Genomic DNA, 22,141 nt, shown 5'->3' with positions numbered 1-22,141 from the left:
TCGCCAGTTATTTCGAGGTCTCATCTTCAATGCCACCATCCCAGAGAGTCCCGCCCTAACCCCGCAGTGACAGAGCGGTCTCCCATGCTCTTCTCCTACGACCACCTTCACGGCGCTTCCCGTTTCTGTAATTCGATTTCTGGGCATCATGCCCATCTCCCCTGCATATTACCAGCTCCCCCCAGCAGTTGATGCAGTGCTCAGAGTAGAGTGGGCCTTCAGTAAATATTTGATGATTGAATAGAGGAACCAATGAAATTAACAAATAAGTGAAGTTAATGAATGCTCTCCTACCTTTATGTGATCATCTGTTGGCTTTTCAACCTGACACTGCCTCTTGGTATCTTGTAGTTGAAAGTACTACATTTTTTAAATCTCTCAGGCAGTCTTTTAAAATTTATCTTTGAATTCTGCACCCCTCCCCACACGCAGAATTTTGCAGAGTAACTTATACATATCAAGAATCAAGAGAACTTTATTTAACTGATCTCATTAACTGATCTCACTCATACACTTTTGAGACCCAAATATTTCTGAAAAGGCTCAAACTATATTATTGTAACATAGGTATGGCAAAGGATGCCCGTGTAAATGCACCCTGCTTATGTTTGTCTTGGCCATGTGTTGTAAGTGTAAATACTCTGAGACCCACACCACCCATCCCACACATTTAGTTAATGTAGAAGGACGTTGTTGGACCTGAAATCAGAGTGAACACTCAAATTTATGTGATTGAACCTGAAATAAATTAGATTTTTCAATGTATTTTTTAAACTGAGATGAGTTCCTCAATGAAAGAATGAAGGGATGCTATTATTTCTCCATTATTGCCACTACAAGATATAGGGAGCTTTTTACAAATGAGTCTTATCTTTTAAAAATTTTTTATTATGAAATTTTTCAAAATACACAAAAGGAGAAAGAATAGTATGGTATATAACATATTGCCATCACTCAGATTCAACAGTTAACAAGAAGTGCTTGAGTTATACCTTCTTTCTCTTTGTTTAAAGCATTTCAGATCAGGGGCGCCTGGGTGGCTCAGTCCATTAAGCGTCTGGCTTTGGCTCAGCTCATGATCTCACAGTTCATGGGTTTGAGCCCCGCATCGGGCTCTGTGGTGACCCCTCAGATCCTGGAGTCTGCTTCGGACTTTTGTCTCTCTCTCTCTCTCTCTCTCTCTCTCTCTCTCTCTGACCCTCCCCTGCTCAAGCTATCTCTCTCTGTCTCTCAAAAATAAATTTTAAAAAAACTTAAAAAAAATTTAAAGCATTTCAGATCAAATATAGGTATCTTTCCCTTGAACTCCATATAATCAATGTAAATTCTAGAAAATATGGGCATGTTCTTACCTGCCCACAGTGCTAATTTCATATCTAACAAAACAGACCATGATTTTTTGATGTAACCTAATCTCTAGTTTGTATTCAAGTTGCTTTGATTGTCATTTTCAAAAATGTCTTTTAACAGTTGGTTTGTTTCCATCAAGATTCAGACAAGGTTCACACATTACATTTGGTTGTTCTGTCTCCTAAATTTTTAATCTCTTATGAGATTAAATCTACCCATTTATATCTCCTCCATTGACTTGTAGAAGTTAGTGCCGTTTTCTTATAAAATCTACCTACCTTTGAATTATCTGCTTCCATTTTAACTTGTTCATATATCCTCATTGTGGTTTTTGTTTGTTTTTTTGTTTGTTTGGGCTTTTTGTAAATGGACATTAGCTAGGAGGTTTTGAAAACTTGATGAACATGGACATAAGGCAAGTCACAACTTCCTCTCTGCCACATTGCCGAAGTCATTTCTCTTCCAGGGGCAGGAGCCTGAGAGCCACCCTGTCATTCAGGAGTACACAGCCAACATCATTTTCAGTGACTGAGTGTAAAAACTCTGGCCAGTATCCTGCCACTGGTCGGGAATTTAGGAACAGCTTCTAGAGTTGATACTCTAAAAATGCTTCTTAAACACCTTAATTATTATAACATCTCACCAGTAAACCTGTGTTGCATATTTTCTTTATTGGGAAAGGGCGATATGACTGGATTTCAGGTCCACTTGTGTACGATGCACTGTCTTCCTTCCTTCCATCTTTATTCTTTTTCCCATAGTTGCTGCAATAGTCTTTAATTTGTGTTGTCCCTGAAGCAGCCCTTCTTTAGCCCAACCTACACAACATGAGCTCAGTATTCTTCCCAGAAACCTGCTAGATCCTGGTTGTCTTCCAAAGACAGTCTAAACTCATTGACTTGCCCTTCAAGACCTTAATTCTAGTAATAAGAAATAAAAACCTCTATTTTTATAGGACTTGAGCGTTTAAGCTTTTCATATATATATACTTGCTCCATTATTTTATTCACATAAAGACTGTATTATGGAATCAGATGGGGTTCATTTAACAAATATTAAGCAAGTTCAGTTGTTTAATTAATTATGCCAGGTACTGTGCTAAGTACATGGAATAAAGACAAGATGTAGTCCTGCTCTTGAAGACTTTACAGTCCCTTAGTGGAGAGAAGGTTTGAACATGTGTGCTAAGATAGGGATGTGTGGTTAAGAGGGGGAAGGGAAGGAGGGACAAGGAGAGACTCAGGAGATGCCACCATGCACTTGCCATGCTATTCCCTGTACCTGGGTTGCCCCTTTCTCACCTCTACCTATCAGAATCCTACCTGTCCTTTAAGTCCTGGTTCGAATGTCATCTTTTCCATAATGTCTGGTAATCGATGGCCCAGAAAAGGAGATAATGCCCAGGCTTAGTATAGGGTTTTGTGAAAGACTCTCAGTATGTAATTCTTTTTTAATGTTAACACATTAAAAATGTGTTGGGTTTATGTTAATGTTTTGGGTTTATGACTAGGAATGAAGACAGGCTTTCTTGTGTGTCCAAGGTGTAGTAGAGGAAGTTGCTAGTGGTCAGAACTAGTCTTAGTTGCTGGTCTCAGGAAGGTGAGTGGAGCCAGAGAATAAGGGGAAGGGTTAGAATCATTTGTAAAGCTTTCCCCCATAGAGAGGATAGACGATCGAATCTCACTAATTCATATTAATTCAAGGGAGAGCAAGTGTTAATTGTATTATTATTTTTTATTTGGGTATAATTGACATACAATGTTACATCAGTTTCAGGTGTACAACAGTGACTTGAAAAGCTTATATGTTTTCCTCACCACAAGCACCCACCTGTCAGCTTACAAGCCATTACAGTACCATTGACTAGATTGCCTATGCTGTGCCTTTCATCCCTGTGACTTATTCACTCTGTAACCAGAAGCCTGTACCTCCTCCTCCTCTTTACCTGTTCTGCCCATCCCTGTACCCTTCTGTCAACCATCAGTTTGTTCTCTGTATTTATGGGTCTGATTCTGCTTGTTTGTTTAGATTCTACATGTGAGTGAAATCATATGGTGTTTGTCTTTCTCAGTCTGACTTATTTCACTTAGTATAACACCCTCCAGGTCCATCCATTTTGTCACAAATGGCATGATCTTATCCTTTATGTGGTTGTGTAGTATTTCAGTGTGTGTGTGTGTGTGTGTGTGTGTGTGTGTGTGTGTGTGTGTACATACCACATCTTCCTTATCTATTCATCTATTGATTGGTAAGAGTTAATTATTGTTTGAACTGTGCAAGTCTTGAATAAGTGAGGTTTTATTAATTTTCAGTGTATATTTTTATTTAGTCATAGAATGAATACTGGCACTAGAAAGGACAACCTGGCCTGGATGCTTCTAAAATAACAGATAAGGAGACTGAAGCCCAGTTAGTGCAAGTTCATCCTCCCAAGTTCATATGGAGCCACACTAGGACTTTTAACTCCCCATTTGGTGTTCTTATGTTTTGCCTACAGAGCATTAACTTAAAGTTAATGGAGCATTATCTATAGGCAAATGGAATTAAAAGCAATGTTATTAACTGAAGTAATTGGTCCTCCTTGTTTTCCCATTTATTTATATCAAAGGCATCAAACTATAGTCCTGGACCAACAGCATTGTCATAATCTGGTTATGCCTGGTTAGAACTCATTAGAAATGCAGCTTATTGAGCCCTATCCCAGACCCACTGAATCAGGTGGGGCTCAGCCTTCCAGGTAAATTTGATGTGGAGAGATTCTGATCACCACAGATTCACATTGTAAGTCAGCATATTCTTTTCAAAGTTAACATTTAAAAAAATACAGGGGCGCCTGGGTGGCTCAGTCGGTTAAGCATTCAACTTCGGCTCAGGTCATGATCTTGCAGTTCATGGGTTCGAGCCCCACATCAGGCTCTGTGCTGACAGCTAGCTCAAAGCCTAGAGCCTGTCTTCAGATTCTGTGTCTCCCTCTCTCTCTGACCCTTCCCTGCTCATGCGCTCTCTCTCTTTCTCTCTCTCTCTCTCTCTCTCTCTTTCTCTCTCTCTCAAAAAAAATATTAGAGAAAAAATTTTTGTGAAAACAAACCCTTGTCCAATTTATACCAAAATTTGACTTAATGCATTGCAAATTAATGAGATTTTCATCCATAAATAAGCCAGAAGAGGAAGAAAATGGAGAGGAAAAGAAAATGAGAGAAGGAAGAGAGGCCAGTCAGTGAAGGGCACGTGAATGAGAACAGTTCGTCTGTTCTGTTGAGAAGAAGGAAGTTGAAATTCAGGATTATCCTGCCTCTTGCAGGTTATTCGATCTCCTTTTGGTAAGAAAGGACCTTGAAATGTCAATGTAACCTCATCTTCCCTTGCTCACAGATCTTGGCAGTCATTCGTTCAGGCTCTAATGACAGTACCTACTTCGAAAATTGGGGAAGGTCCATGTAACTGCATCTTAGCAGATGACAGACATTAATAAAGGAAATCACTGAAGTGTTACTGTCATTTTTGTTAGATAAAATACTGGAAGTCAAAGGAAGAGAGAAAAGAAAACAGCATAGTGACTTGACGCTTACTTTCTCTTTATTGAACCCCTTCACTCTCTCCTGGTATCCAGTCTCTAGGAGCCCAAAGACAAAAATGGTTTGGAGAGGTTGCAGACTGAACAGAAGTTCACTTGCTCCTTGTTAGAAAAATAACCAGTTAAAGTTGATATCATCAGTATATCTAGGAAGGAATGGTCTCTAGACCTTTCTAATGTACATCAATAATCAGATTTCGTATATTATATGAGTCTTCTATTCTTGGCTCTTTTTTGTACTCTTAGCCTTCCCAAAGCCCTTATACCAGCTAAAAGGTGCATTCAAGTTTAAGGGGCAGAGAACTTGGCAGGATGGACTTCTGTGGCTGGCAGATTGTCCAGATCACAACATCTGTATTTTATTTTTTCATCCCCTGAAGTCCCCCAAACTGGCTCATACCAGGGTCAAACTATGGATAAGGGAACTTGTTTTATTCAATCTTCCTCATAAATAACTGATTTGTTCTTAAATTTAGGATCGTACAAGTGGCTCAGAAGGTATGTTGTCAAATGAACATGGGATCAGATCCTGGGTTGACCACTCTGTGACCTTAGGCAAGACACTTAACCTCTCTACACCTACATGGTCTTATCTGTAAAAATGAGATTGGTTGGCCTTCTAAGATTATTTTTGAAGATTAAAGACATTAATTACCCTTGGGTGCCTGGGTGGCTCAGTTATTTGAGCATCTGACATCGGCTTGGGTCATGATCTCATGGTATGTGGGTTCAAGTCCCATATCAGGCTCTGTGCTGAACTCTTGCTCAGAACCTGGAGCCTGCTTCAGATTCTGTGCTCCTCCCCCACTTATGCTCTGTCTCACTCTATCTCTCAAAAATAAATAAATGTAAAAAAATTATAAAAAAGACATTAATTATCCTAGAGACATCTTATAGACCCTGAAAGTTGAATGAATCCAATTTGAGAACAACAGAAAAGAGAGAGCTAAGTAGTGGAAGAGAAGGGAAGAATGTATTTCATCAAAAAAACATGAGGAACATTTCACATTACCAGAATTTTACAGAAATTAGTTAAAAACTTAACATTCCATTAAATATATTATTCTTCCCAGGCAAAAAGCATTTCTGAGTATTTTTACCTTGTATTCTCTTCTTGACTAATTTTGAAATATATAAAATTAAGAAATGTTTTTCTTTTGCTCAAACTAAGTGTTTCTTCAAATCCCAACATTTTCCATTTCTTAAGAATACTCTTCAGAGGAAAATAATTCTTCCTATCACATTTGCAGGATTTTTTGTTCTATTTATCCTAATATATTTTGCATGACTTTTAAAGTTTCTGGTCACTTTGAGTATTTGCAGTACCTTTTAAAATCCCATTTCTTAAGCACCCTCCTAAATGCATTAGTGGACAATTTATTATAGTTCTATACACAGTGTGACATGTTCTCACAGTAGCTGCGTCATTCTGGGTTTGTTATGTTTTATGAAATGTTCCTGTAATGCCAGTAAACAGACAAGGTCTTACAGGAAAAGAGGGATTTGGGGGAAACATCAAGTCCTCAAGAAGGATCCCAGCACTTGGGTATTGACGGGATTTGCCCTTGGAACCCACAAAATAAATGAGGCACTGCGAACTGGCAGAAAGAATAATGTATATCCAACTGTGAACAAAGAAATCTAATCAATCTACTCCTTTGTTGAAAGATAGGTTACAGTGATCTCTAGGAAGTAGAGTTGTTTAAATGGACCTCCATTTGCAAGAGGAGTAGTGACTTTGAACAGTTACTGCCATATAATCTCAGGGGCACTTGAAAAGAAAAGGAAACCATTTCCTTTTTATTTCAAATGCTCAGAGTCTGATTCCCATTCTGGGAACATCAGAGCAAGCATTACAACTAACTCTGTGCTTGTCTGTCTTTAGAAGCGGGGAGAAACCACAGGCAAGGATGGGCCTCTTTCCTGAGTCACATAACTTGTGAAGGGAGGTGAATAGGCTGCGTGGCCAGTGGGCATTTTGATCCATGGCCTTCACAGCCTGGTTAAAATTCCCATTCCGAGCCAGAACAAACACAAAACTGGGCAAGCCAAAGGGATGGGTCGGAGAGGCAGATCCTGCCCAAGCCAAGTGCGTTTGGATTTCCTTAGACACCCAGAATGCACATGGCTCTCGTTCCTCTCCACAGCAGTTCTGGACCTAACGTTTGAACATTTCTCTATTCCCTCCCTGTGTTTGATTATCCTTATTTCTCTTTGAACATGTTGCCATCTGATGGGCAGTCTGACTCGCTGTGTATATATGCGTGTGCATGCACACGAATTGCGGGTTGTATGTCTGCCTCAGCAACCGTACGCTCTGGGAGGGCAGGAGCCATCTGTTCCCTGCTCCCTGCCCATGGCCTAGAACAGTGCTGGAAACCCAGGTACTCGTTAAATAAATATTGGTCAAAAGGAACAAGTGAATGAATGAATGATAGCTTTAACAAGTGATGGTACTCACTTCTCTGAAAATCAGACTGAGAAAACCAATTGTTCTCTTGTAACATGTGGTTCCACCTCTAGCCTCCAGGACATTCATATGAGGCAACTCATTATGACATTAACTTTCCTTTCAGTGACATAATAAAAACGTAGCCAAATTATGAGTTATGGGGTGTTTGTATTGGTGTTGCATCTTGGAAGTTAGTAATTCCTAGAAATGTTGGTAATTTAGGGCAAGTGAACTGAAGACCTTAGCCAGCTAAGAGCAGTCAGCCTAAAAATCATATTAGTCAATGACCCTGGGAACAAAGTAGTCATTTCAGAAGATCATCACTTGCGGTTAGAAATAGATTTAATAAGGAGGTAATGAATGGGCCACAAAGATTTCTTACAGATTAAGGAATGGACCCTGCTTCCTACCCAGGAAATGAGGGGAAGTGGCTCTGGAAGCCATCCTGCAAAACCGAATAGAACCAGAATTGGGGCTAAAATAATAGCATCGGCAAAATCCATTTAAGATACAAGAAGGCAATGGAGAAAAATTAGAACGTGTTAAATCCAAGATGAAAATGTAAATGAGAAAATCTAAAAAGAAAGCAAATTCTCAAAAGTTTCAACAAGTAAGGCTGCGGTTAATAACTGAACATGATGCCCTTCTTCTGGCCTCAGCCTCCGCTCCCACCCTCAGGAACCCAGGTGTGAGTGATTTTCAAGGGACATTGCACTGATGCGTGCAAATGGGAAGATGGGCTGAATAGAGCAGGAGAGATGACTAAAGTAGATGGAGATGAAGCTCAAATATTTATCACATGCAGGAAAATTTAAATGAGAAAAAGTTTTTAATCTAGCAAATTAAATCATTCCTTCAACACGTCTTTTTAGGTGGGGAAGATAACAGTGACCTGTCAGGACCCTTTCATCATCAGGGATCCCTATTTCTAGAGGCCCCACTGTGGGGGCAGCTGGGTGGCTGCCAAGTTGGGGAGGGAATCCTGACCTGGACCCTGAAGTGTGGGCTGACTTGCTTGCCCACTGGACAGAAAGCAGTGGAAACACTGGTGGGAAGAGTCGATTCGGACAGTAACTGCCTGCATTGGCAGAGCTGGAATGGGGCCAAAGTATGGCTGTTACTGAACTGGTGGTTTGTCTGTCAATCAAAAATAAGTTCCAGGTAAAAATTAGACCTATAGGGGCACCTGGGTGACTCAATCAGTTGAGTGACCTACTCTTGATTTTGGCTCAGGTCATGATCTCATGATTGTGAGATTAGGGCCCTGAGTAGGGCTCACTCTTGGCATGGATTCTGCTTAAGATTCTCTCTCGGAAAAAAAAAAAAAAATCAGACCTATGAAAACAGAGCTTAATTCTTTAGACCAAAATTTTTAAGGTTGGTGTTTACCCTTTATATTCCAAAACCTTTTTTTAGGCTTATCTTTTGGAAATTCACATCATTCTTCTTCCTACCTTCTCAAATACCAGACTATATATCAAACTTATTTTAGCTTTTCCATAGGACTTAGGGTCACCACAATGAGTATTAGTTGTGACAACGTGCTAGATGGACATGTCACTGCCCCCACACTTGTCAGTCTCTGATTCTGTGGCCTTGTGCCAAATGGCTTCACAAAACTGCATTTTTAAATTCCAGAGCCTTTTTAGAGTGATGCCTTTTATCACCTTCTTTTGCTGTTAATTTCTACCCATAGATGTTGCATCTTTCTTTTAATTTTCTGTTTCCAGACTCTTGTGAACTTAAAAACTAGACAATTGATCTTAATTATGTGTAGATTAAAAGCAAGCAAGTGCACAGGGAAAATGTAATAATGTTTTCTAGTGGTAATGTTCTAATATTTAGACTAGTAAAGACTTTGTGACTGAATTTTGACTACCAGGAGACATGTATTTCCTGGTTCTCAGCTGTAGTGTCACCAAATAACTGAGTTACTGAAAGGTACTATGTCATATGTTTACCTTTGAAAATTATTCCAACAAAAAGTGAGGATTTGTTCTGAATTAATTATGATAGGATAAAGAGGAGTTATTAAAACAGAGTGGATCTTGTTCAAAGACACTTAGCTTTTTAAATTTTACTGGATCTCTGTCTGCCCAGCTGATCTGTTTAAAACAGGAATGATGGGTGCCCTCCCCTTGAATCTCTTTCAGCTCTAGCACATGGCTCTGCTGGGCTAGGATAGGTCCTCTCCAAAGCTATGTAGACTTTTGCATTCACAAGGAGGTATGCGTTTGAGGTACTTTGACCATTTAAATGGAATATTCATCAGAGAGACACCCTGGTATCTGGTTCAAAATGCAACATTGCAGAAGACTGCCAGAGGTCACTCATGAAAATTCTGTCACTATGGTTAGGACTTTTAGGCCCCAGAGTCTTCTAATTATGGATCTGATCTTGCAATTATATATTACATCAAGCTGATTAGTGCTGTCTTCTAGAAATGGATTAAATCCTGGGGAAAACTAAAGATAATGGAAGATTGTCCTTCACTTAGACTTTCCCAGTTTATATTCCAATCTCCAGCCCTATGGCACAACACCCTTGAAACTTAGGAAGCTATCTTTTGGAGACCTTAATCCCTTTATTAAATTGGTCTTAGGAGGCTTCCCATTTCCAAAAAGCACCTGCACTGAGGAGAAGCAGGTAAAGCAGAGGAGTGACTAGCACTTCGTTTGCATCACCTGATTTTGAATATGTCCAATTAGACTCAACCTTGCCTTTCAGTAACTTGCTTCAAGTGCCATTTAACTAATGACTCTTCCTTGTAAATACTGCACCCTCTTCCTCTGAGGACTCTAACTACTGGTTCTTCTCTGAGAGCTCCCTCCCTATGAGTCACTTCAAGATGTACAGAAATAAAGTCAGATGTCATTTTAGGTAATTAAGTAGATCCACTGAGTATTACCTGTGTGAAGAACTCTGTATTAGACTAGGAGGCTACAATCTTGTTTAGGAACTTTTCAGGGGCTAACATTTAGAAGAATATATGGTTCAGTTAGGATGCCAAGCTTCAGCAAAACTCTGTGACCAGCAGAGAATTACTTCTCTTGTCAGCTGTCTTCTGAGTCTTTCTTAGGTAATGCAAGATGTACAATGCCAAAGACCATGAGTTAAGTGTTTAAATCACATACTACAGACTTACCAGGGAAGAGTGGGCTGGTGGAGTTATGTTTTATGGAGACCGATCTAGACACAGTTCTAAAAGGACAAGAGAGTTAGATGATCAGAGAAGAGTGGAAAGGAGCAGCAAGAAGAAAGGAGGGAGGCATAGGGAAGAAGAGTCAGCCAGGGCATCAGAATGACTGGGGACAGGGTAGAAGCAAACTATCGAAGGCTATCAAAACCAGATTGTGTGTTGAGGCTGAATGATAATTAAGAACCATTAAAAATGTTGAGCAAAAAAAAAAAACATCATAATTAAAGCCATGGTGGAGGGGCACCTGGGTGGCTCAGTCAATTAAGCATCTAACTCTTAGTTTTGGCTCAGGTCATGATCTCACAGTTTCATGAGTTCAAGCCCCATGTTGGTCTCTACACTGACAGGACAAAGGCTGCTTGGAATTGTCTTTTCTAAAACCTTCTCTCTCTGGCCCTTCTCTGCTCATGTAGTCTCTGTCTTTCTCAAAATAAATAAACTTAAAAATATGTAAAGCCATGGTGAAGAAAGATTAGTTTGGTATATAAAATCAATGAATAAGTCAGCACAGAGGCTGCTATAGAAATGGAACCGTAAATTTACAAAGGCCTGGACCAGGATGGAGCTCATAAGAATGGAGAAGAAATGGAATAACATACCTAAAACATATTTTATTTTTATGATTTGAGAAGCCATAAAGTATAGTGGTAGCTGAGATATGGGAAGATCCTCTGGATATAAGGGACCCCTCAACTGTATGGCAGGTTGAATGGATTAGAGAGAGAGTGTAGGGAAAGAAGAGCTAGATCCTAACACAAGGACATGTTTGTAATTCAGTAAAATAAAACTTTTGTTTGGCTTACTCAGAATTTTACTTGGGATAGAAAGAAGGGAAGAGAAGCCTTGAATTTATTTATAGTTTTGAAAAAAGTGTTCAGCTTTCCTGCAGAACTTTTTTCTCTTTTATTATCAGTGACAGGACACCATTCTCCTGCTATCCAACCCAGTGTCCAAATGAAGTCCACTGTTTTCTTCATGTTTTTCTTTAATCTCTGTGTTCAGCTACTCAGAACTAGAGAGTCTTCCTTTAAAAAGTCTACTTAATGGGGCACCTGGTGGTTCAGTTGGTTAAGCTCTTGATTTCGGCTCAGGTCATGACCTCATAGTTCGTGAGGTCAAGCCCCACATTGGGCTCTAGGCTGAAAGTGCAGAGTCGGCTTGGGATTCTCTTCACCTCTCTCTCTGCTCCCCGCCCCCCAGATCTCTCTCTCTCAAAATAAATAAATAAACCTAAAAAAAGAGTTTACTTTATCATCATCCTGTCCTCAGCACTTCTGATGCTTCTGTCCTAAGCCACTTAACTGGTAATGTTTCTTTCATTGGCTGTCAAATCAGCCATCTCACAAGTACTTGGGTGGAAGGAGGTAGTGCATACTTAAGAATTTGACATGCCAAAGTAGAGTACAAAGTAGAGAGACATGAAATTTTCATTTACGAATAAAAATTGTTCTATCAAATGAATTTTCTGACTCAGTTGCATTCTAAAAGGAGGCCACTTACTAGGGACTCTAATGGTTGTCTCTGTTCAAAATCGTATCCACTCAGGGAATCTGCACATTTTAGAAGAGATGAGGAGAGGTATCCCAACTTGAAAGAAATGGTGGCGTGAGTGAAAAGTCAAATGCATACCTTGGATAGAATAGATAGGGCACTGCCTGCACCTTTTATCTTTCAAGAGGGGCATCTCTTTCAGGAGCAAGAGCCAGTAACTGGTCTGAAACTTCGGGTCAAGAAAACTTCTGGAAGTCACCATCCCCCAGAAGTCTTTTCTTTTATTAGAATGAGAGCTCCTGGCCATCAGAAAAACCAGAACAAGAAATCACTTTTTTCCCATATACATTTTCTTAGTCCCTTTCCCTGGCACATAAAAAAGAAGCAAAAAACATCCTAAATGTTGTAGGATTCATCAGCCAAAAAAATCTCAAATGTTGTAGGATTCATAATTCAACATCACAATTATGTTGCATGCTTACAACATAATTTACCTAGGGGTGTCTGGGTGGCTCAGTCGGTTGGGCATCCAACTTTAGCTCAGGTCATGATCTCACGGTTCATTGGTTTGAGCCCCATGTGGGGCTCTGTGCTGACAGCTCAGAGCCTGGAGCCTGCTTCAGATTCTGTGTCTCCCTCTCTCTCTCTGCCCCTCCAATGCTTGCACTCTGTCTCTCTCTCTATCAAAAATAAACATTAAAAAAATTTTTAATAACATAATTTACATAAAGCAGTGTGATAACCAGAAATACTTGATTATCAAACATGACATATGGCAAACTTAATGTAATAAAAAATAATTACATTCTGACACCATTCCTAAAGAATAAGGCCAAGTTATGACATCAAATGCAGCATTCTTCGTATGATTCAGATCCACATGCTTATGGCTTAATACAGCCAATCTGGATATTTAGGATGTTATTTTCAGCCAGTAAGAACATCTGTTGTATTTTTCAGCTTCTCCAGTTGGCAACGGTTATATCAAGCCTCCAGTTCCACCTGTTTCTGGCACACAGAGAGAGAAAGGGCCACCAACCATGTTACCCATTAACGTGGACCCAGACAGCAAACCAGGAGAATATGTCCTCAAGAGTTTATTTGTCAACTTTACCACTCAGGCTGAGCGCAAGATTCGCATCATTATGGCAGAACCTCTGGTGAGTATGTGCCACGGCTCCTGTTTAAATTCATCTTTATACTAAATATAGTAGACTTTACAGGTCTGAGGAAAGATGGCATGTTTTCCCAAAGGTGTTTTTGATTCCATAGGTGATTTTTTTAAAGATTATAATTAAGTTTCCTGATTTAAGAAAAAAAAAATTAGAGAGGCGCCTGGGTGGCTCAGTCACTTAAGCCTCCGACTCCTAATTTCAGCTCAGGTCATGATTTCATGGTTTGTGGGCTCTGCATTCACAGTGTGGAGCCTGCTTGGGATTCTCTCTCTCTCCTTTTTTTTTTTTCTCTCTCTGTCCCTCCCCCACTCATGCTCTTTCTCTCTCTCAAAATAAATAAACTTAAAAAAAATGAGAGTCAAGGACTTAAAAGAATCCTTAGCAGATACATTTAAGTGGCATGCTTCATTATTGCATTTAAGCAGTAGTAAGCATAATTTAACAATAAGAAGTGTGAATCCAAGAAAAATTGTGTTCAGAGTCCCCGTTATGCATTTATACTTTAGTCAAAATCTTTTGTCCGTTTTTAAAGTAAATGAGAAAAAAAATCATTCTTCAAGTGGCTGCCTGGATGGCCAGTACGGTCTCAGCGATCTATTGTCTGAGGAAGTTATTTGGTGAGTCATTCAGAAACACCTCTTTGTTTTCTGAAAATTGGAGGACAGGAAATTCTTGGCTCACTTACCTTTAGGTCTCTTATTAGACAGATAATGTCCTTGGAAGTCAGTATCTTTCGTTGCAGATGATTCTGCTACAAAATAAGGCGTGTGTTTCAGTCTTATGTTAATTGCTCTAACAAGGGCTCCAAAGACAGAGTACTGAATCTCAAAAGGACAGTCAGGAAGGAAGAAAGTCCAATTGGTAGATTCAGATTGCTTGTTTTCTGACCTTGGCAGGAGAAACACTGTAAGAGAAAAGGAAAGGAATTCATAGTGACACAACTTTTTTTTCTATGAAGCTCTGCTTTATACCTCCTGAGAGGATCCTGGGGCATCAGAAGACAATGTGAGGTTTGCTTTACAGCCTCAGAGCTTAAGATAATTAAGTATAATACTGTTAAATCCAAAACACAAGTTTCTAAAAAAAATACATAGAAGGTAATACTCAACATCATCTGTTAAAAGTGACCTTGTAGGGGCGCCTGGGTGGCTCAGTCGGTTAAGCGTCTGATTTGGGCTCAGGTCATGATCTCATGGATCTCATGATCCCACGTCAGGTTCTGTGCTGACAGCTTAGAGCCTGGAGCCTGTTTCAGATTCTGTATCTCCCTCTCTCTTTGCCCCTCCCCCCCCCCCACTCTGTCTCTGTCTCAAAAATAAACAAACATTAAAAAAAAGCAACCTTTGTAAAAATCACAATTTAAGAGTTGGGACTCAAATTTCAAGAATATTTGTTAAGTATACAGTTGCCTGAGAGTTATACATTTTGCATTTTAAAGTTTTTATTAGATCCATGGAGGTTATCTTTATGAATTCTAACATCCTATTATGGAGTGTTTCTTGGTTTTATAGTTTTAATCATTTAAATTAAACCTCAGTATGGTACCTTTTCCACATTCACTTAGTTTTGAAAATTTATTTATCTGCTACCCTTTCTGCTAATAATAGCTAATATTTCTGGAGTACTTACTATGTGCCCGGCACTGTGTTTCATTTATTGTCTCCATTAATCTTCATGATAACATTAGGTAGGTAGTACCTCCATTTATGGATGGAAAAGTTGGCACAGAGAAGGTGAAGTGATTGCCTAAGGTCACACAGTGTTGATTTGAACTCAGGCTGGGTACCTTCAGAGCCCGCCTCTGAACCCTCTACACTCTGTTGCCAGTCTTTACGTGGACATCCTCATGTGAAGATACCTTCTTTAATGTCTTAAAAACCAACCAACAACAGGGTTCTCCTAGAACTTGAATTGGCCAAAAGTCAAGTACCCAAATTCTCATTGCCCAAAATTGTGCTGCTCCTCCGAACTCTGTGAGCACCTCAGGGGATGCCGAGGCTGCGGACTCCCTCCCCTGGGGGGAGGCTGCAAAGCCACCTTGGCTCCAGAGGTCAGGGGGAATTTCAGGGGGAGAGAGTGGTAAGGCACAGAGAAGGGTCACTCCTTCACAGCGGCACATCAGGGGACTCTGATAGTGATCGTCACAGTGCACTTCCCTAAGGAACTGGCAAGTTGTACCAAAGTTGCAAGAGATGCAAAGACTAGGCCATGACTCCTTTTGAGCCATCCCTCTTTCCAAAATAATCGTTGAAATGCCATTATTTGAAAATTTATAATGTAAGGTAGTTTAGGGTTAACTTTTTCATCTTTACTCATCTTGAAATTTGTTTGGATGGCAGTTTCTTTTTAGAGTAAACATTACCTCTGAAAATCTAATATGTATCATAGCATTTTTTAATTAGAGGTAGACATTTTTGTTCCTTTCAGTGAGACAACTTAAATGTCCCCAAACAGGAAAAATGGAAAAGAAAAAGTGTAAGTCCTTTGCACCAGCAGATCGTCATTGTGGCCTAGCGTGGCAGTCTGTTGGATGCTGAGCACCAGGTAGAAGAACATTATGTTCAAGAAATGTATCAACCAATTTTTAGTATTGTTGCTTTTTATAAAAAGGGATTTTTTTTATTCCCCCTGTAATTTTTGGCAGAGATGTAAACTTCCATAGCCATTTCTTGTCTGCTGAAAACTGCTTAGTAATTTCTGTCCTTGTATTCGTGCACTTATGGGGCAATACATGTGAGTCGATTTTGTGGCTTGCTCCTGGATTCAAAAAATGTTAATGTGCGATTGGCATTTTGTTCTGTAGCCAAAGCAAGAGGCATTATTTATTTTTTTTATATTTATTTATTTATTTGAGAGAGAGCATGAGCATGGGAGGGGCAGAGAGAGAGAGAAACAGAGACTGAGTCCCAAGCAGACTCCACACTATCAACATAGAGCCCAACATGGGGCTCGAATTCACAAACCGTGAGATCATGATCTGAGGCAAGGTCAAGAGTCAGACATGTAACTGAGCTACCCAGGCACCCCAAGAGGTGTTATTTTTGATGTTTGTATGATACATTTAAAGTGAACTCCAATAAAAGTGCTCACTACTATTTCTCTTGCTCAGTTCAGTCTATTTGAAAGACATTGACTCCTTTAAAAGCCTGAGTTTATATGGCTTTGTATCAAGTCACAAAATTGTATTCTTTTTCCTTAATGTAATTGGAACGTGTATGGGACTGGTAAAGGTAATTTTCAAAAAGCTGGAGTATAGGTTTATTACTTATGGCAATACTCAGGAATCTTTATTTTTCAGTTTACTTTTAAAAGACTAAATTCCTCAAAATTCCACATCAGCTAGCCTGCATGGGATCAGTGATACACAATATTAAAGTTGTATTTACAAATTTCCAATATCCAAATAGCTATCTTTAATGAAAATAAGAGACAGGAAATAAAAATATTCTACCAAAATTACATTTTAGATTGTTTTTCTTTGTAAACATCTTTCACTAGTTTAGCAGTTTTGTTCTTTGTGTTCAAAAGATGGTCAGGTCATATTTATTAATATTTATGGATTAGTCAGTAATTTTATTCTACCTTTATTGCTTCATGGGGTTAGTTTTATTTTTAAGTTTTTTCTTTTTTTTTTTTTTGAGAGAGAGAAAAGGGAGGAGGGTCAGTGAGAGAGAGAGTCCCAAGCAGGCTCCGAGGTGTCAGTGTGGAGCACAACACGAGGACTCAATCTTATGAACCGTGAGATCATGACCTGAGCTGAAATTGAGTTCGATGCTTAACTGACTGAGCCACCCGGGTGCCCTACTTCATGGGGCTAGGTGATAGCATTTGCTCTTGTCCAGTCTCACCATTATTTCACCTTTCCCATGCAAAGTGTCTTCAAGACGCTAAACTGGATTATCTGTGGCTTTTAAAAATTTTAATTTCAAATCAAAAAAAGTACAGAAAAAATACAAGGGATGCTCATTCCTTTTGCCTCCTACTCTTTCCCTCTGTTTAAATTCTCTTCTTCCCGGGGAGCCTGGGTGGCTCAGTCAGTTAAGTGTCCAACTTTGACTCAGGTCATGATCTCACAGTTCAGCAGGTTGAGCCCCGCATCGTGCTCTGTGCTGACAGCTCAGAGCCTGGAGTCTGCTTCAGGTTTTGTGTCTCCCTCTCTCTCTGCTCCTCCCCCATGTGTGCACACTTTATTTCTCTCTCAAAATTTTTTAAAATAAATATATTTTCTTCTTCTCAAAGTATGTTTTCTGTAATAGTTTAAGTAAGAGTCAGTGGTCAGTGACTCCAAGTGGTAAGTCACTACTTGGTCTTATTTATCTAAGAGGTCTTTATCTCTTCCTCGGCTATCAGTAACAGTTTAACTGGGAATAGAATTCTAGTTTGACATTTATTCTCCCTCTAGACTTTTGGTGATATATATCACTATGTTGCCACTATCATTGGTGTGGGAAAATCTTTGGTTGATTTGTTATTTCTGGATTATTGGTTTTGTTCTTGTTTGCTTTTATGGTTTTTGTGTTTGTCTATGGTGTTCTTCAGTTTCACTACACTATGTTTAGATATGGCATTATTTTTATTTTCTTGTTTGAGACTCTCATGCTTCTTGAATTGATGGTTTATATCATTCATCCATTCTGGAAAATTCTTAGTTATTAATTATTTGAATATTGCCATTCTTCCATTTTTCCTCTTCTCTTTTTCTGGCATTCCTATTAAATATGTATTAGATATCTTCATGCTATATTTCCTCTTTTTACCCTTCTTTTATTATTTTTATCTCTTATCTCTTGCTATTGCATTCTGAGTAATTTTCTCAGGCCTAACTTCAATTCATTAATACTCTCTTGAGCTATGTCTAATCTGTTGTTTAACTTGCCCATTAAGAATTACAATTTTGGTGACTGTATTTTTCATTTCTGGAAGTCCTGTTTGGTTGTCTTTAGGTGTCTTTTGTTTCTTTCTTAAGTTTACAATTTCTATTCTATGTCTTTGATCCCCTTAAACATACATCTTGTGTGTGTCCCTTTTTATTTTTTTATTTTTTGATGATTGTTTATTTTGAGAGACGGAGAGAGAGACAAGGTGAGTGGAGGAGGGACAGAGAGAGAAAGGGAGAGAGAATCCTAAGCAGGCTCCATGCTGCCAGCACAGAGCCCAACTTGGGGCTTGTTCCCACGAACTGTGAAATCATGACCTGAGCTAAAATCAAGAGTAGGATACTTAACAGACTGAGCCACCTAGGCATTTCTATGTCCCCATTAGGTTAGTCCCAGAGTTATCAATATCTGGGGCCAAATATTATATCGGCTTTGACATTTATGTATCTAGAAGGTGATACAAGTAAATCCCAAACTCATGTAATACTTGGGACTATGATTTCAAGTTCTCAGGGAAGGTGGTGGTGTTGTGGTGGTGGTGGGTGTTACCCAACAAGTGGCAGGGACCACTGGAGTATCTTTTCATCTTCCTGTGCCAGTGGATAGATTTCTCCCTGTGCATTGATTCATTGCTTAGGACTAGACTTGATTTAAGTGTCTTATTTCCAATATCGTACCTCTCAAAGGCCACAGCTTTGTTTCCTGTCCCTAAGTAGACAACAAAAAAAGGCCTTGAAGCTAATGAGACCAATAATTCTCTCCTGCTACAGCTACTATGCCACCTCATCTTCTTGCTTTTCATTTCCCCTCTCATTTCTTGTGAAATCACTACTGCATTAAAAAAATACATTTCATTCGTCATTTCCAAGTATTCATAGCACATGGATTTTGAGTTTTCTTAGTCCACTTTCTGCCAGTCTTTTGCTGAATTCTTGGTTTGCTTCTCATGCAGGTAAGGGTGGGCCTGTGCACTGTAAGGCTCATGGGCAAGCAGAAGTTCCCATGACAAGGTGGCGGGGTGTGTGTGTGTGTGTGTGTGTGCGCGCGCACGCACGTGCAAAATGAATAAAACAAAGAGTTGAAGGATTGTCACCAACTCCTCCTCTTCTGACCCTACCCGATGAATCTTCCCTAGGTAAAACCCTGTGCCTTTAATTTTCTTGTTCAAAACCTTCATTTCACACCTTTTCACTCCGTGAAAGACAACCCATCTGGTTTCCCCCCTGCACCTTTAGGAACCCATGTTTCAATTCTCTGCCTGCCTGCCATTGTGCATGTGTGCACGCTGCCTCTTTCCTGGATGGCCCCTTATCTCTTCCTCCTGCCTGTATTTCAGCCTGTCTTTCCAGGGCCCGCTCAAGTACCTCAGCATCAAAAAAGTTTACATTTTCTTCCCTGCTGGCTCCATGCCACTATGCCGGTGTGGATACACATACCCATAAATCTCTCTCTGAACCACTGTATCATTTACTCTTGCAAACTACTGTCTTTTTGAAATAGAGTATTAGAGTAGCTAGAACAGAAAATATTAGAGTACATTATAGGTATGAAGGGTCAATATTGCTTTATAAAACTTTGAGTCATGTGTATGTATACCAGACCATAATGTAAAATGTATATTTTTATGGCATGTGGGTAGATACAGATTTTGTAAAGTTAAACATACTGGTCAGTAAGTTCCTTAGAGGCAATAATTGTGTCTGATTCCTCTTTACACACGCACACACACACACACACACACACCAGGTCCCCATATTTAAGAGTCTGCTTTATATATGGTAGACAGTAAATAATTTTTGAATAAATGAATGAGTGACCATATGAATAAATGAATCAATGGATAGATGGATGAATAGATAAAAAAAATTAATGTGGGAGCTTAAACCTCTTGCAAACCTCTCAACTGATGATAGTGGATTTTGTTTTCTCACCTGTACTCCTCAGGAAGATGATGCTCCCAAATCTGCTAAGTATAAGAAACACTGATTCTCAGCCTTCTGCCTTGGGGCATCTAAGGATACCTCATTATTCACTGATATGGTCACCTGCTTCACCTTAGCAATATGTGAAGAGGAGACACAGGTTGACTCTTAGCAATTGGACATAGTCTCAAAATATACATTCTCATTATCTAGGAGTCTCTCCATTTATACAGCATCTGTCACTGTAGTCACAGCCAATTACCTTCTCAATAAACTCTTCCAAAAACAAGACTCTCTAGCTTTTCAAAAGCAAAAGTACCCATAAGCTTGACTTTGTAGATTTAATGGACAAGAACGGATAAAGCCAAAGACAAAACAATTTTTCGTTCAGTCTGATCTGAATTTGAATCTTGATTCAACGTCTTTAGTGTCGTGTGGCCTTGAGCCAGCCAATCTCCCTTTTTCCTCATTTGCAAAATTAGAGCAATGTAATATACTGCTAGCACATAGAACTGTTGAGAGGGTTAGAGGAAATGTGTGGAGCTCCTGATGTAATCCTTAGCACCTACTAAGTTCTCAGTCATCATCATCAGCATCAGCCTCATCATCGCTGAAGAACTGGTATCAGCCAACCAGATGTTCTGATATATTTTTTGGAGGTCAGCCTGGTACTTCCTTCCTGTGTTCACTCAAAAGGAATAGCAGGGACTCCTGGGTGGCTCAGTTGAGCACCCAACTCTTGATTTCAGTTCAGGTCATGATCTCATGGTTCATGAAATCAAGCCCCATGTTGGGCTCTGAGTTGAGCCTCTTTGGGGGTCTCTTTATCCCTTTCTCTCTTCCCCTCCCCTGCTCAGATGCCCTGCTCTCTACTTCTCTCAAAATAAATAAATAAACATTTAAAAAAAAGGAATAGAGGCTTCAGCAGGGTGATTGGATGCCTGCTGTTGCCATTCACTGTCACTGTCAGATGGTTGTCCTAAAATCTGCCATGGCTAAGAGAGAAGGACAGCCAAAGCTGGTTTGAGCAGACCTCGTCTGGATCCTTTAGGGACTTGTACTCAGAAGTGACAGAACCAAATAAAGAAAAGTGCATGAGAGAAGACAGCATCCCACTATCCCACTGTGTCTCTAGCAAAATACTGGATGCTTACCTGGATATAAATTGTGAAAGCCTAGAGAGTGAAATCAGATTTGAGCTGAGCCCACACAGAATGGTTTTCAAAAACTTTCCACAAGGAAAATGTAATGGGTTCTTAGCGGTGGGGAGAAACAAGCAGGAATATTGTCCTGCCAGGCTGTGAAGCCAGTGGCCCAAAATGTATAAAGCTGGATTATTCAACTAAGTAAAGTGAGTTCAAAAAATTTCAAGAACTTTCTTTTTCCTATTCTTATGTTTACATTTATTGAAAATGTCGGAGGGAGAACTGTCTAATTTTCTTAGTTAGTCATCAATTCAAACTTATTTTCTTCCCCTACCCCATTTTATTGAGATATCATTGACACACACACACACACACACACACACACACACACATACACATGATATAATATTAGTTTTAGGTGAATTCATTTTAGGCAAATTAGTATTCATTTTAGGTGTATAACATATGATTGGATGTATGTATATGTTGCAAAATGATCACTACTATAGGTGTAGTAACATCCATCATCACATAGTTATAAATCTTTTTTCTAGAGGTGAGAACTGTTAAGATCTTCATTCTTAGCAACTTTCAAATCTACAACAGTGTTGTTACTACAGTTGTCACACGAGACATGCCATCCCAGGACTTAGTTACATTACAACTGGAAGTCTGTGCCCTCAAGAATTTTCAACTACACTTCTCAGGCTGCTGCTTTTCTCCACTCTCCTTCCTCTAATTTGGCCAACAGACAAGAAACTTGACTTTTTATCGTAGCCCTGTCACCAGCCTGTACCTCTAACAAAGCATTTAAATATGATCCATCATTGTTTTCTCCTCTGTGAAATGTTAACAGTCAGGTGCAATTTCAGCTCTAATGTATATAATACATGAAATACAGGCATCAATTCTCCACATCTCTGGATGCATTAAGTGAATCCTCTCTCATTTAGGCT

The 22,141-nt window shown here is 39.5% G+C and overlaps 1 protein-coding gene across 1 annotated transcript in view; it reads left to right on the top strand.

Annotated features, from left to right (window-relative positions):
• The window catches only part of FRY (FRY microtubule binding protein), a 261,360-nt gene that overhangs the window by 32,914 nt on the left and 206,305 nt on the right, over window positions 1–22,141 (top strand). Inside the window, exon 2 of the mRNA XM_029938476.1 lies at window positions 13,027–13,226. Within this exon, the coding sequence (XP_029794336.1) occupies window positions 13,027–13,226 (200 nt within the window). The remainder of the gene's footprint in view (window positions 1–13,026; window positions 13,227–22,141) is intronic.

The sequence above is a fragment of the Suricata suricatta genome, chromosome 4 (assembly GCF_006229205.1).
Source record: "Suricata suricatta isolate VVHF042 chromosome 4, meerkat_22Aug2017_6uvM2_HiC, whole genome shotgun sequence".
Taxonomy (NCBI): domain Eukaryota; kingdom Metazoa; phylum Chordata; class Mammalia; order Carnivora; family Herpestidae; genus Suricata; species Suricata suricatta.
Note: the sequence above shows the minus strand (reverse complement) of the source record. Positions and strands in the feature narration are given on the sequence as shown.